Below are 16,474 nucleotides of genomic sequence, written 5' to 3' on the forward strand. Positions count from 1 at the left end.
GGGTTCAATGCAATCGGCTAGGGCAAAATGGATGATTAGACGAAATTAGGGTTAGGGTTTTATGGAGTTTAGGGTTTGATGGTATGGGTAGGATAAGCTGATGTGGAGGAGTCTCCTATTGAAGGTCTTGAAGTGTTCTAATGGAGTTACAGATATAAACTAAGATAGGTATCAATTCAGGGTTTGGGTTTGGGTTTTGGGTTTTGGGGAAAGTGAAAGGAGAAGAGATCTAGGGTTTGGAGTTAGGGTTAGGGCAGGGATTAGGAGAAGAAGGGTTTGGGGGATTGGGGATTATATGCTTACTTGTTGTGGGATGGATCCTTGAACTGATAGCAGGTCTGAATAACTGAGCTATGATTCTTCACACACTCGGCAGTAGCAAACTTGAACAAACTTGAATGCACTCGAAGGAGAGAAGCAGTGAACTAGTGAAGGCTATCTCAGCCTCACCTCCACAGCCTATCTCAGGACAATGGAATGCATTAAAGCAATATTCTTCTCTATTAAATCGTGGGGGGGGGCTCAATTGAACTCTTACATTATATAGCCTTTAAGGCTGGACAGAAAATAAATTCTAACTATGACTAGGACTCAAAATAGAAATAGGAATGCTAACTAAGACTGGGACTTCTAATTAGGATTCAAACTTGCACCAGGAATCCTAACTTCGAATTACAACTCAATAAAGAATAATAAAAACAAATACTAATTTAAATCCCAATAACCTCACGACTGCTACTGGTGTAGGGAAATTCCCCTACACCTACCCGATGGTTACTTATGCTGGTGTAGGGAAGAATCCCTACACCTACGACTGGTTTTAGACAGCCAGTTTACATAAGTACCCCATATTACAAGACTCCCCCTCAAGTTGGTGCATAAATATCAACCGTGCCCAACTTGCTAACAACTAAAACAAAGCTTTTACTAGGTAAGCCCTTAGTAAATACATTAGCCAACTGGTCACCCGAAGGGACAAACGAAATACAAACAAGACCCTGTTCGAGTTTCTCCTTGATAAAGTGACGATCAATCTTCACATGTTTGGTTCGGTCATGTTGTATCAGATTATGGGTAATACTGATCACCGATTTACTATCAGAGTAGAGATGCATGGGCAACTCAGATGGAACTCCAAGATTCTGAAGTAAACTCTTCAACCAGAGTAACTCACAAATGCCATGGGCCATAGCTCGAAATTCTGCTTATGCACTAGAACGAGCTACGACAGATTGCTTCTTGCTCCTCCTGGCATAGTTGTCATGGCGTCGCCATGGCGTCCTGGCGTTGGGAGAGGGGGCATATCGAGCTACGCCATGTTGTCACGGCGTCACACGCGATCCAAGTCGGTGGAAGGGTGTCACGCCGATATATCGACATGTCGCCGCCCATGGCGGCCTAGCGAGCATGTCGACCATGTTTAATTTTTATTTTATGTATTTTAATGTCATTTAGTATGCTATAATATATGTCCTATAACATCAAAAATCAACATGAAAGTGTACTACACTACTACTAATATACTATGCCACTATGGTTTAATTCATGAAAGTGTAACTAATATCCATTAGTGTATATGAAAGTATGAAAAATTGAAAATATAGATTAACCTATCAAATAATTGAAAGCAATAGTAAAAATCAAATGATAGGCTAACTGCTTATCGAAGCTTGATAGCAATAGTCTTTCTTTAGTGTATGTGATTTGGAGCAAAGCATCTAAGCTATTAAATGGTTAAAAAAAAATTTTAATCTAACTTTTATATGTACAAATATCGACCGATATGCCAACATATCGTGGTATGGCGTCCATGGCACGCGCCAGCGTCGCCATGGAAGCCATATCGAGCGATATATTGACATCCACCACGGCGTAGCTCGATATGCCCCTCTCCCAACGCCATGACAACTATGGCTACGCCATGGTGGATGTCAATATATCGTTCGATATGGCTTCCATGGCGACGCCATGGCGTCGCCATGGACGCCATACCACGATATGTTGGCATATCGGTCGATATTTGTACATATAAAAGTTAGATTAAAATTTTTTTTTAAACCATTTAATAGCTTAGATGCTTTGCTCCAAATCACATACACTAAAGAAAGACTATTGCTATCAAGCTTCAAGAAACAAAGTTAGCCTATCATTTGATTTTTACTATTGCTTTCAATTATTTGATAGGTTAATCTATATTTTCAATTTTTCATACTTTCATATACACTAATGGATATTAGTTACACTTTCATGAATTAAACCATAGTGGCATAGTATATTAGTAGTAGTGTAGTACACTTTCATGTTGATTTTTGATGTTATAGGACATATATTATAGCATACTAAATGACATTAAAAATACGTAAAATAAAAAATTAAACATGGTCGACATGCTCGCCATGGTAACGCCACGGCGGCGACATGTCGATATATCGACGTGACACCCTTCCACCGACTGATCGCCGCGACGCCGTGACAACTATGCCTCCTGTGACAAGATTGACACCAACATAGGTACAATAGCTAGAAGTAGACCTCCTATCATCAGGGCAGCCTACCCAATCAGCATTTGTGTATGACTCAATGCGAAGATGATTGGAGGGATGAGATGAGAATACCTTTTCCAGGAGCAGCCTTTAAGTAATGCAAGATCTGGTATACTGCATCCAAATGGGATGAATAAGGATCATGCATATACCGACTCACCATGCTCACAACAAATGCAATATCTGGACGAGTGTGAGTCTCCCAACTAGCCGCTGATAACTAGTCTTGTCAACCGGTTCTCCTTTCTTACTTCGAAGATTAGAATTAGGTTCTACATGGGTGTCAACAGGCTTGCAGCCCAATATTCCTGTATCAGTTAATAGATCAAGGGTGTATTTCCTTTAGGAGAGTGAAATAATCTTAGCCGAATATGCCACTTCAATACCCAGGAAATATCTCAATTTCCTTAAGTCTTTGATTTCAAACTCCTGTCCCAAGAACTTCTTCAATGAGGAGATCTCTTCTACTCTACTCCTAGTGATAACAATATCATCTACATAAACTATCAAAATAGTGATATGTGTGGAAGTTCTCTTAATGAAGAGAGTGTGATCGGCATTGCTTTGCTTGAAACCTATTGACACCATTGCCTTATGGAATCTCCCGAACCATGCCCTGGGAGATTGCTTCAAACCATACAAAGCACAATTGAGTTTACACACCTTCCCCTGAGTCTTCTAAGAAGCAAATCCTAGAGGAATGTCCATGTATACCTCTTCTTCAAGTTCACCATGCAGGAATGCATTTTTTACATCTAATTGTTGAAGATCCCATCCTTGATTCACAACATATGATAAAATCACTCGTACAATATTCATCTTGGCTACAGGTGCAAAAGTCTCCTGGTAGCATGGTACTAAATCTTGTTTCGTTTCGGTGTTTCGGTCTGACCGAAATTTCCGAGATACCGAAATTTCGTCGAAATCTCGGTCGAAATATGGTATTTTTCTGTGGGTGTAAAATGCCAAAAATGACCGAGATTTCCAAAATTTTCGAAACGAGACGACCGAAATTACCGAGATTTCCGAAATTTCCGAAACGAGATGACCGAAATTTCATCGAAATTTTCGAAATATTGCATTTTTTCATATCAGACTTGCGTTTTGTTTCGGACAGGTCGAGATACTCGAAATATTCGATATCTCGACCGAAATTTCGCGAGTTTTAGTACTATGCCTTGTAGTCAATCCCATAAATCTGGGTAAATCCTCATAACAACCAGCCGGGCTTTGTATCTATCCACAAACCCATCAGCTTTGTGCTTCACAACAAACACCCATTTGCACCCTACAGCTTTCTTCCCTGAAGGAAGAGATACCAGTGTCCATGTATTATTTTTCCCAAGAGCTTGCATTTCTTCATTCATCGTCTCATTCCATTTAGAATGAGCCAGTGCTTCCTACCAAGTGTTAGGAATAGAAATAGACGACAAAGAAGAAACAAAGGCATGAAAGGAAGGAGATAAAGAGTCATATGACAAAACATTAGAGAGAGGATGTTGAGTACATAACCTTTTTGGTTTTCTAACAACAATGGGTAAATCAAGAGATGGATCACTAGAAGAAATAAACTCACCAGACACATTTAGAGCACATGGTTGACCTGAATTTGGGAAGTCCAATCGGCGAGGAGAGATGGTGGTGGTCTTAGTATCCTGTACTTTATTTTTCTTCTTTCGAGAACGAACAAACACCTTCAAAGGAGAAAGAAGAGTGGACTGAGGCTCCCCTTGAAGCTTGGGCTGTGGCTCCCCTGAACCGTGGGGTGAAGAGGAGCAGATTCTTCTTCTACCCTGGGCTGCTTCCCTTGAGTAGTAACACCATCAGACATTTCAATATCATCTTCCAGCATGGGAAGCTCCATAGGGGCAATCACAAACGGCACCTCTTCACCTGAAGTGCCAAACTCCCTTTGAAGAGTTACAGGGTAGTATGAAACAGTTCCTTGAAAAATTACATCCATGGTAACAAATACCCGACGTGATGGAGGGTGATAGCACTTGTAGCTGTTATGTGTAGCAAAGTATCCCAAGAATATGCTTTTAATTCCCCTAGGATCAAGCTTGCCATGTTTGTGGCGATTGCGAGCAAAGGCAACACACCCAAACACCTTTGGAGGAACAACAAATGAGGAAGAACCCATAAGAAGGTCAAGAGGGCAGCGACCATCCAGCATATGAGAAGGTAACCGATTCATCAAATAAGCAGCCATTAAAAAAGCATCAGCCCAAAACCGTGGAGGAACATGCATAGCAAACATCAAAGAACGTGCAATTTCCAATAGATGTCGATTTTTTCTTTTTGCAAGGCCATTCTGGGCTGGTGTATCGACACAACTGGTCTGGTGTATAATCCCCTCATCAGAGAGATAGGATTGAAGATCACCAACCATTTTTTCCCGCCCATTATCAGTCCTAAGGGTTTTAATCTTGACATCAAACTGGGTTTGTACCATCTTATGGAAAGTCTTGAAACAATGAGAAACATCACTCTTTTGATGAAGCACATAAACCCAAGTAGTGCGACTAAAGCAATCAATAAGGGTCACAAACCATCGAAATCTAGAGATAGACACACAACGGGTAGGGCTCCACACATCCAAATGAATAACACCAAAAGGGATTAAATTTCTATTATCAGAAATAGGAAATGTATGGCGAGTTTACTTTGCCAAAGTGCAAGCATCACAAAGAAAACTATATGGATTACACTGTTTCAATAAAGAGGGAAAAAACTTAGATAAAACTCCCAAGGGTGGATGACCCAAATGACGATGCCACATGTGAAGTTCAGATAATGCATGGGAAGATGTCTCAGGGAGAGAAGCCACAGCAGATAATGCAAAAGGACTATCAAGCAGATAAAGACCACCAGCCATCCTACCATTGCCAATCGTACTTCCTGTGTTCAGGTCCTGAAAAACACAATGAGAAGGATAGAAAGTCACCTTATAGTTTAAATCCCTAGTAATGCTACTAATAGACAAGAGATTAGTAGAAAATTTAGGGACATGGAGAACTAAAGAAAGAGAAATACTAGGAGAGCATTTAATGGACCCTTTTCCTGAAACAAAGGATAGGGGTCCATAAGCTACACGAATCCGATTAGTACCTGGCAATGGAGAATATTGGAAAAAATGGGAAGGTGATCCGGTCATGTGATCAGTGGCCTCGGAATCGATTATCCAAGAGGTAAGAAAACCATCCGAGGAACACTGGCCACCGAAAGAAATATTTGAGGAGTCATGGGACTGTGGCAGAACAGCAGCAGAGGCAGTACTGGCACTGGGAGAAGCTCCAGAAGAAGTCATCTCCAACCTGGTCATCAAGCGACGGAGGTGAAGAAGCTCATTAGAAGGAGGGGCATCACTGGATAGCTCATCAGAAGCCGTATGATGGGCAGCAGTTGAATTTTGACCATGACCTCGAGTGGGAGGAGGTTTACCATGTAACTTCCAACAATGATCTGTAGTGTGTCGCTCCTTCCCACAGTAGTCACACTTCCAAGGGGCCTTCTCAGAGGATGACCCATCAGTTCCACTAGCAGAAGGTCCCTGGGTAGATTTCCCATGGGAAGGAGTGCCTGATGTAGTGATGTGTAAAGAGCAGATATCTCCATGGGAATGGTGTGGACCATAGCATTACGGCGGCTATCTTTAGAAGCAACTATATCATATGCCTGCTCAAGAGAAGGGAAGGGATCGCGATTGAGAACATGTGGCCGAATATGATCAAACTCCATATTCAGCCCAGCCAAAAAATCATAGACCCGTAGCTTATCTTCTCATTGACGAAATGCAACAGTATCAGTCTCACATGTTGCAGTAAATCGCCCATAAAAATCCAAGGTTTGCCAGTAACCACACATGGTGTTGTAATACTTGGAAAGAGAGAGATCCTTCTGTTGCAGGTTATGGATTTTGCACTGAATGTCATAACACTGTGACTGGGCATCATATTCCATCTGAGAATAGGTGGCCTTGGCAACTTTCCATATAGCAGCAACAGAATCAAGAAGGAGATAAGCCCTGGCAATATTGGGATCAATAGATTGAAGAAGGTAAGACATTACCAAGCACTCATCGGTTTCCCATTTAGTGAGAGTAGGACCATCAGCAGTTGGCTTCATAGTGGTTCTAGTAAGATGGCCCTTAAGACCACGAGAACCTACAACCAAAGAACAAGACCTTGACCACATCAGATAATTACTGCCATCAAGGTTGACAAAATTGGAATGGAACGATGGATAGTCGCGTTCACGCTGCTGGACTACTCCTCCCTGTCCGGTAGATGCAGTAGACTCGTCCGACATAATTGCTGATTGCTCAAAAAGTAGGGAAAAAAATTCACCACATAAATTCTTCAAAAGACGAGAAGAATATCATGGTCATAGGTGTAGCCAAAAAACAACCCTTGGTGGGAGAAACACTTCACCACCAAGGGAGAAGAAGAGGAGGGACCAAGGTGGTGGTAAAGGAAGCCGAGAAGAGGAGGCGGAAGAAGGTGGTGGTGGTGTAGGGCTGCCGCGCGAGAGAGAAAGCGGAAGAGTGGCGGTGGTGGTGTGAGGGTTACAGCACGAGAGAGAGAGAGAGAGAGAGAGGATGGAAGAGAGGCAACGGTGGTGGTGCTATTCGAGAAAAAAAAGAGAGAGAGAGAAAGAGAGCAGTGGTGGAGGTGGCGGAATGGTTAGGTTTTCATGGGAGAGGCACAATTCCCAAGGGCGATTCTTCTCCTTGCTTTTATACCATGATGGAATATCTGGGGGATTGAACATGTGTCAATGAGACACAAGTCCTATTTATTTATAATAAACATAATGAAGTACAAGTTTTATAATAAACAGCCTCTCTGGAAACAGGGGTAAGGCTGTGTATATTTGACCTTCCCCAGACCCTGCTAAATGCAGGAGCCTTGTGCACTGGGTACGGCCCTTTTGTTTTATTTTTTATAATCAAGTACAAGATACAATAATACCCTTAGGGCAACACAGACTAAACCCTAATGGACCATTATACCCTTGTACCCAATATTACAACAATTTATATCATTTAGACCTGGAAAAAGGTTAATTTGGCATGTAGTGATTATAATTTTTTTGCTTCTTTCTTCCAATAGATGGGAATATTAGATGCTGAATGGTCTTATGTTTTTTAGTTTGTGTATCTTTCTTAGTGGAAGAGTGTCATCTAACTTAGTGTATTTTGGTATTGCCTGTATGTTAGGTTGGACGACTTAGATTCAAGAATATCGATGTCTTCTGATGTAGGGGGAATGAAAAGATGTGGATTCAATATTGAAGGGTTGACACGTGCTGGTCGTGCATCCAACACCCCGTCAAAATCTTTCAGGAGCGGAATGAGAAGGGGGTCTGAAGGGCTCAAGTCAATTGGCAAAACTCTTAAGTGTGGGGTTTCTCGAGCAGTATTTCCTGAAGACCTTAAAGTGACAGAGAATAAGATATTTGATCCTCAAGATAGATTCATCCAATTATGGAATAGATTTTTTGTCATATCTTGTATTCTAGCAGTATCCGTGGATCCTTTATTTTTTTATCTTCCAGTTATCAATAATCAAACAAATTGTCTGGGTATAGATAAAAAATTAGCTATCACAACTACAACACTGCGGTCAATCATTGATTGTTTCTATATTATTCACATGGCTATTCAATTCCGCACAGCTTATATTGCCCCATCATCTCGAGTTTTTGGGCGAGGTGAGCTTGTGATAGATCCTGCACAGATAGCACAGCGTTATTTGCGAGGATTATTTATCTTAGATTTTATTGCCGTGCTACCCTTGCCACAGGTTTGAAAAACTTGCTAATTTTGTTTCTTCCTTTTCTTTGTAAGCACGTATGCCATTTCAATTAAAGTTCTGCATTATTTGATTATGAAGTCTATATATATTACTGATCTTACAGTGCCGCAATTATTTATATGTCTGTTTATATTTGTTATGATTTCTGTTTAACAGCTATGTTCCATAGTACATCGTAATATCTTGCTACAGTAAATTCTTTTCATCTATCTCTCTCTCTCTCTCTCTTGTGCACATGCATTACCACATGTGGTGCTTATGCTTGAATTGTTGAAGTATGTTGCTCTTAGTTAAAGAATTTAAATGATCAGTGGGAGACAATCTGCATCCTTTTCTCTAGTATGCAAAAAATGATTTGTCTAGTTTTTCATGGCTAGAAGGTGAAGTTCTTTGATACAGGCAGGGATGCAGTATCAAGCATGAAGAAGATCCCTCATGCTGTTTTGGCCCCAGAATTAGACCCAAACCGCAGGGCCAAGAACCCAGCCCAGCCGTGGTGTATGCTGGCCAGGGGTCAACCCCTGCGTTTCCCTTGATTTTGGGGCCCATGTGGTCCAATCCTTGAAGCTTATAGAATTTTAGAGTCTCTAGTTTTGTGTCTTTTCGTATTCCTAGGTGTGTTAATCTATCTTTTCAAATTCTTAGATTAGGAGTCCAAGAGATTGAAGGCTAGTTTTTAATGTTTTATGGGAGTTAGTTTCTAGATGAGTAATTAGTTTAGAATAGTGTGCTAGTCATTTATATTTTTTGTTAAAGTCCAAGAGTCATTTTCTTCTTTAAATACCCATGTATCCAACCTTTTGTAACGTGTTGAATTTGAATTATTGAATGAAACAACAGTTGGAGCCTTGGTGGCCATATCTGCATTGAAGCAGTCCCCTTTGCCTCTCCTCAATGTTTCTCTTCTTTCTCTCCCCCTCTCAATCTCTTCTCTTCTCCTCTCTCTCACAATACTCCTTCTCATCTCCCCGTCTCTTATTCTCTTTCATCTACAACCCTCCTAGCTATCTCCTTCTTTACATCTTCTTCAACCTCCAACCCATCTCCATTAAACCTGCAACTCAAACTTAACCTTTCATCTTCCATTCCCTTAAACAGCCTTACAGTCCTGAAACCTAGCCCCTTTTGTTGCTCATCTCTTTCACAACACATCAGCCCCCTTCCCTCACCTATCCCTGAAAACGGTGGTATGTTTTGAACTTGACTGTTCACCTCCCAACAGCCTGCAACTTCTCTCTTCATCCAAGATCAGAATCTGATCTTGAAACCTCATCTTCTCCCTTTATCTTATCCATAACCTCCCTATAAACTAGATCTCATCTTTCTATTACAGATCTGAACCTTCCAACCTGCGCCAGTCAGCTTCCAGAAAGCATCAATTGTGTGTGTTCATCTTGGGTTGAGGTTGTAGAAGAATTTTGCTTTGGATCTGCAACTCTATTGTGACTTTGTTGTTAGCTAGTATAGAGCACATTGGATTGAACTTTTTGTTTTTTTTGTTGGGGGTGGGGGTGTGGAACCTTGTCCCCTATCACGTCATCATTTATGTATTTCTTTTATCAGTACTATGAATTCAGGTCGACTAATTGTTTCCAAAATTGCTTTGTTTGTAGATCCTGACCCATGCTCCATAGAAACACCTGCCTTGACTCAAATTGAAGCGGATGAAATTGTCTGGTTATTCCGATTGGAGTCCAATTCAACAAAACATGACCTTGTTTTAAAGATTCAACTTCCAGTAGAATGTGAAATCTACTATCTTATACACCATTTCCCCCCTTTTAAAATGTAAATGGTTTAGCCTATGACTGAGTTGGCTTCCTTAACAGCTAAAACAACCGAGAGACCTATTTTCATCGTTTAAATAGTTGGCTTTCCCAACTGTTGCATTTTCTATCCTAAATAGAATTGATCGTCAATCGATCTATGATTTTCTTCTGTTGACGATCTATGGTTTTCTGTTCTTGAAGAAGAACCTCATCACCTTTGATTTTATATGTGAAGTGGTTTGTCAATCAATAATTGTGATGTCATGTACATGGCACTTATTTTTTTTTTTTTGGGTGAATAAAAAATGTATTGCCAAAATCTGGGAGGGGGAAAAAAGGGGGGTGATATACAAAGGAAAGAGAGGGGGGGGGAGGAGGAAACAATAAAAACCCCGGACCAACTAAGAGGGGGGCATAAAATAGAACTATCTAATTCCCAGGAGATAACAATATGCCTATTCCTTGGGGAATCCAAAATGTGCTGATGAGGAAGAAAGCTAAGCTTCGAGGAGACATTAAAGGAGATGGCTTTCCAAATTAAGTCGAAGGACCGAGTATTGGATACATCCAAATGTTATAAAGAGCGGCGCCAAACACCAACTTTCCAATGGTGTCGCAGATAGAGTAGCCGGGGTAAGTCAGGATCATCCAGAGCCACTCTCTAGCAAAGGGGAGGGGTCTCCTGCTACGGGGCCAATAAATGAAAGGGCTTTTTTCCAAATGGTAGAGGTAAAGAGGCATGCAAAGAAGAAGTGTTCAATGTCTTCAGTTCCGATCCAACAAAAGATGCAGGAGGGGAGAGCGGGGATTCTACGGTGGATGAGGAAGGCTTGGGTGGGAAGGCAAAGGCTAAGGGTTCTCCAGGCTAGGAAACTATGGCGAGGGATGTGGCCTTTGAACCAGACAAGCTTGGGCCAAAGGACAGTAGGAGCTTGGGTCTAACAAAATTTCAAGCAGATCTGAAGCTAAAAAGGCCGTTAGAGGAGGGGAGCCAAATAACCTTATCCGTATGAGAAGCGGGGAAGGGGAGAAGGGGGAGGGAGGGTTTGCCAGATTTGGGAAAGGATTGGAATAGGGGGGAGGGGGGGACCAAGAACCATGACAGATAATGGAGGAGAGAGGGGCAGACTTGGGAATGACGGAGGAGCAAATTGACCTGGCCCCAAGGAGATTATAGAGGACCCTGAGAGGGTGCCAGGGGTCAAGCCAAAGGGATGTGGAAGATCCATTAACAATAGTAGAGGAAGTGGATCTGAGCGCAAGGGGACAGAGGTGGAGAATTACGCCAGACCCAGGATGAATCCAAAGGAATGGGGTCAGTCTAATGGAATCATTTTTAAGGAGGTAGGAGTAAACCCAATGAACCCAAATGGAGTCATGCTTGGAGGAGATTTTCCAGATAAGCTTCAGAATACCCGCAGTATTGACGTCTTGAATACGGTGAATGCCCAGCCTCCTTTAGATTTGGGAAGACAGATGGTCTTCCAATTGATTGGGTGGTGGAATTTGGAAGTTTCCTTCCCTTTCCCGAGGAAAGCACAGAAGAGGTTTTCCATAACTTTAGTGGTAGCTTTAGGAAGGCCAAAAGTGTAAGATGATTGGAGGACCGATCTAATGCATTTGAGCCTAACGGCATGGGAGAGAAGTTTGCCTTTCTAGAGCTGGAGACGCTTGCGGATATTGTCAAGCATGGGGGTGCAATGATGACTGGAAAGCCCAGTAGGGATGAGGGGGAGGCCCAGGTATTTCACTGGGAGGGAGCCAAGGGAAAAGCCCGTCAGGCGAAGGAGGGAATCTTTGTCAGCTTCAGAGATCCCAGAGAGGAAGAGTTTGGATTTAAGGAGGTTGATATGGAGGCCGGAAAGACTCGCGAAGAGGTAAAGGGAGGACATGATGGCGGAGATAGAGGAGGGGTAAGCTTTAGAGAAGATCATCAGGTCGTTAGCAAAGGCCAGGTGGGTGAGATTATTGTGCTTGCATTTGAGAATAGGGGAGATTAGGTGAAGGTCAGTATTGGCTTGGATGCTCCTCGAAAGGACTTCCATGGCCTAAGAGAAGAGAAAAGGAGGGAGGGGACAGCCTTGGCGAATACCAGCTTTAGAATGAAAAAAGCCAACGGGGGAATCATTGACGTTAACAGAGAAGGTGGGGGAGGAGATACAAGCAAGAATCCACCGGACGAAAGCGGGGGGAAAGCACATAAAGGCCCAACGGAGGGAATCAAAAGCTTTGTGAAGGTCAATCTTCATAAAGGCAGCGGGCAAGTGGAATTTTTGGTCAAAACCACACACAATTTCAGAACAGAGGATGAAGTTATCCGCAATGCTTCTGCCAGGAATGAAGGCAGATTGATTGGGGCTGACAATCTGAATTTTGCTGGCTAGGATCTTTGCAATGAACTTGTAAAGGAGATTACAAAGAGAAATAGGCCTGAAGTCAGACAGCGAGGATGCTCCATCCTTTTTGGGGATTAGGCAAAGAAAAGTCTGATTGATCTGGGCCATCTAGTTGGGGTTAAAGAAGAAGCTGTGGATGGCTTTGATGAGCTCTTCTTTAATAAGGTCTCAGCAGCTCAGGAAAAAGCCCATACTGAATCCATCGGGGCTAGGAGCCTTGTTGGATTTATGGGACAAAATAGCTTTGGAAATCTCATCATCAGAAGGGATGGCAAGGAGAGAGCTAGCCAAGGAGGGGGGTATGAGACCAGGAGGAAGGGAGATGGAGTGGGAAGGGGAGGGTTAAAGAGGGAGGAGAAAAAGGAGACAGCCTCAGACTTAATATCGATGACAGAGGAAAGCTGAGACCCATCTTAAGCAATGAGCAAGGTGATGGAGTTGGAGCTCAATTTGGCTTTTAGGGATCGGTGAAAGTAAGCCATGTTTGAGTCACCCAGCTCCAACCACTTAATGCGGGATTTTTGGTGAAGAAAGCTTTCTTCATGAGAGGAGAGGGAAGAGAGCTCTTTAGAAAGTTTTTTCTCCTCCGCTAGCAAGGGGGGTTGAACGGGGCCTATTGAAGGTGAGATTGGACACTGGAAAGATCGGATCAACAAGAGGAGACGCGGGAGGGGATGTTACCAAAGGTGGAGGAGTTCCAGATTTTGAGGGCTGATTTAGTAAGATGGAGCCTTTTGGCGAAAGCAATGAGAGGAAGGGAGGGGCAAAAGACGGGAGAGCTGTAGGCTTTAAGGATGGGAGGGAGGGCCAAAGGAAGAATATTGCTGGATAAGAAGATGGCAGGGGCTGTGATCAGACAGGCCCTGGAGGAGGAAATTAGTATGGGAATGGGGGAAGGCAGAGAGCCAAGCTTCATTGATGAGGAAGCGGTCAAGCTTGCAAGCAATCCGATCAGTTCCTCCTCTATGATTGTGCCAAGTGAGGAGGGATCCTGACTATCTAAGATCCTCAATATCAACATCCTTAATGCAATCATTGAAAGCATTAACGGAATGTCTGTCAAGGGTGGCAACCTCCAATTTTCTTAGATTGAAATCGACGACATTGAACTTTCCCCAACCCCCCAAGGAAGGCACCCAGTCCTGGCTTTAAGGAGCGCCAAATCGTTCCAAAGGGGGGTATGGTCAGCAGCACGGTTGAAGGCATAAACCACCGTGAGGAAGAAGGAGATAGAGGAATTAGGGAGGGAAATAAGGAGATGAAGGAGCTGGGGGGAAGAGTGAGAGAGGGAGATGTGGATTTTAGAGGGGTCCCAAAGGATCCAAATACGGCCATTAGGAGAATGGTTGTAATTGGAGATAAAGGACCAAGAAGGGGCAATGGCGGCAGCAATGCGAGGAGCATTATCCTGAAGGGTGTGAGTTTCAAGAAGGGCGCAAAAGGAGGAATGGAAAGATTTGATGTCATGATGCTTGGCTAGGGAATTAAGATACCTAACATTCAAAATGAAACCAGCAAACATGAAGAACTAGAGGGTATAGGGCAACAAATTCCTAGGGGGGTACTTTTGTACCTCCGACGAAAATAAGCTATGGTTGTGCGATGGCGTGCAATTACTAGAGCAACGATAGAACTGTTAGGCTTGTAAGCAAGGATTTAAGTATCGGTATCGGGTATCGTATCGGTTGGGCGATTTTAAGAGACGTATCGTATCGTATCGTATCAGAGATATGTATCGATCGGTGCAGAAACGCATGAAAATGATCAAAATACACATGGAAATACACTTTTGGACAATAAAAACAATATAAACAAGAAATTTGTGTCATATATCATACATATATACTAAGAATTGTGAATAATCAATAACCAGACAAGTGCGACACTTTGAAATTGTTATAAAAGATTAAAAGATGAAATTTCTTACATGTAGAGTCACTCTATTGCCATGAAGAATGTCGGGGTGGATCAAAGTCATGTCTGTAAGGGTCTTCAACAATAGGAGCGAGTAGGATGATGTTGTGTACTGACTGAACATAAGTACAATACTGAGCCCAGTAGAAATATTGATGGTAGTGACTCTCCCACTCATAGTAGAATCGTCTGTACTACTCTAGAGTAGCTAATGTCGTGAAAGCACTAGGTTGTGCTTGTGCTTGTGTCTCTTCATATCCATAACTTCCATACCCTACAGAAGCCCCATGTCCATAGCCTGAAGAAGAACCTGATGCATAATGCCCATGGCCTGATGAAGCACCAGCATAATCAGAACTAATGCTAAGTGACTCCATGCCACCCATAAGCACATCACTATCATATTGATTGTGGGGAGCGCTTGGCAGACTTGCCCTTCTGCGGCTTCCGCGATTAAGTCTTTTGGCCAGCAGGCCCAGGACCATGATCCATATCTTGGGTAGTATGTGTGTATCCTGCCTCACATGTGAACTGAACCCCAGCATGATGTCATGAAGCCTCATGGCCACCACCACTACCTCCAGCACCATGGCCACCACCACCACCACTACCATCATCATCATCATCATTATCATCATCAGCAGCAGCAGCAGTAGCAGCAACAGAACCACCACCACCACCACCACCCACCATCACCATCACCATCACCATCACCATCATCATCAACATCGTCGTCTTCATCCTCGTCATCAACATCTTGTTGAGTTCCTCCATACGGATGACCTAACCTCGTCCTCCTAACTAAACCTTCTTCAGAGCTACTGTCATTCTCTTCAACATTAGGACTAGGATCTTGTGATGGTGGCTGTGTTGCATCCTCATCCATCTGTTGAATGATGCTCTCTATCACTAAATCAGGTTTGGTTGTCTGGCGATCCTCACTTAATTGATCCATCACCAATACCTTATCAGTATCCTCTATCCATGCTCTAACTGGATCTTCATCGTCAAGTAGGTGGTTGATGTCGATTGGGTTGACATCTTCATCATCTCTTTCTCTTTCCAGCTCTAAATATTTAAGCTTTAGCTTCATGTTGTAATGGACATACACTAGCTTCTCCAACTTTGAATAACTGAGACGATTCCGGGGTTTGGTGTATATCAACTGGAATGTACTCCAGTTACGTTCGCAGCCACTTGAGGATGCCGTCAGGGATAACACTCGAATTGCAATTCGGGTTAAGTGTGGAGCACTAGTACCCCCATAATGGAGCCACCAATCAGCTGCACAATAATAAATGAAATATTAAAAGACAAAACCTTAAAAACAAATTTTAAATGACATAATAAATTAGGTAAACCTAACTTACCTGGGCGTTGTATGCTCCTAGCAGGGATAGCCATTCTATCAGCAAAACCACGAATGGCATCCCGGAAATACTTAGCCTAGAGAGGTATTAACAATTAAAATATTAGTTCCACCAATCACTCTATTCTTGGTTTCAATCATTTATACAACTAATTTAGCTCTATCCTCATCCATGGCAAGTGTGGCCTTAGCCACATCTGGCTCCATTCTGTTCACAACATTCCTTAGGGCACGCAATAGATCCGGTCTACACCCTATATCATTGGTGTATTGGATATCCGGATTCAAATAATATGCTGCACATGGTTTGTAATGGATGGTTAGAAACCTAGAAATTCTAATAATAAATAAATAAATAGTAACTCAGTAAGTGTTCAAAATGAAACCAAAGTCATCTACTTATAAGATTACCTGCCCAATGAACATCTTGAACCAACATCTTTTCCCGTCGACCGGCTATAAACTTCAAATACTTCTTGTTTGATGTTAGGTTATTGTCATGTATTTTTTCCTTCACTACTCCCATGGCCTCTACCATCTTACCCATGGTCTGCTCTTTATCCCCATCAACCTCTCGAAGCAGACAAAAGAGTGGCATCATAACATTATAAAGTCGGCCCATCGCAGCCCAAAACTTTGAGGAGGTGACAAGATCTTGAACAAA

General features: G+C 42.5%; 1 protein-coding gene across 1 annotated transcript in view; it reads left to right on the forward strand.

The window, feature by feature from the left end:
• The window catches only part of LOC122646087 (probable cyclic nucleotide-gated ion channel 5), a 110,091-nt gene that overhangs the window by 13,243 nt on the left and 80,374 nt on the right, over positions 1-16,474 (forward strand). Inside the window, exon 3 of the mRNA XM_043839562.1 lies at positions 7,765-8,350. Within this exon, the coding sequence (XP_043695497.1) occupies positions 7,765-8,350 (586 nt within the window). The remainder of the gene's footprint in view (positions 1-7,764; positions 8,351-16,474) is intronic.

This window comes from Telopea speciosissima, chromosome 11 (genome assembly GCF_018873765.1).
Source record: "Telopea speciosissima isolate NSW1024214 ecotype Mountain lineage chromosome 11, Tspe_v1, whole genome shotgun sequence".
Lineage (NCBI taxonomy): Eukaryota > Viridiplantae > Streptophyta > Magnoliopsida > Proteales > Proteaceae > Telopea > Telopea speciosissima.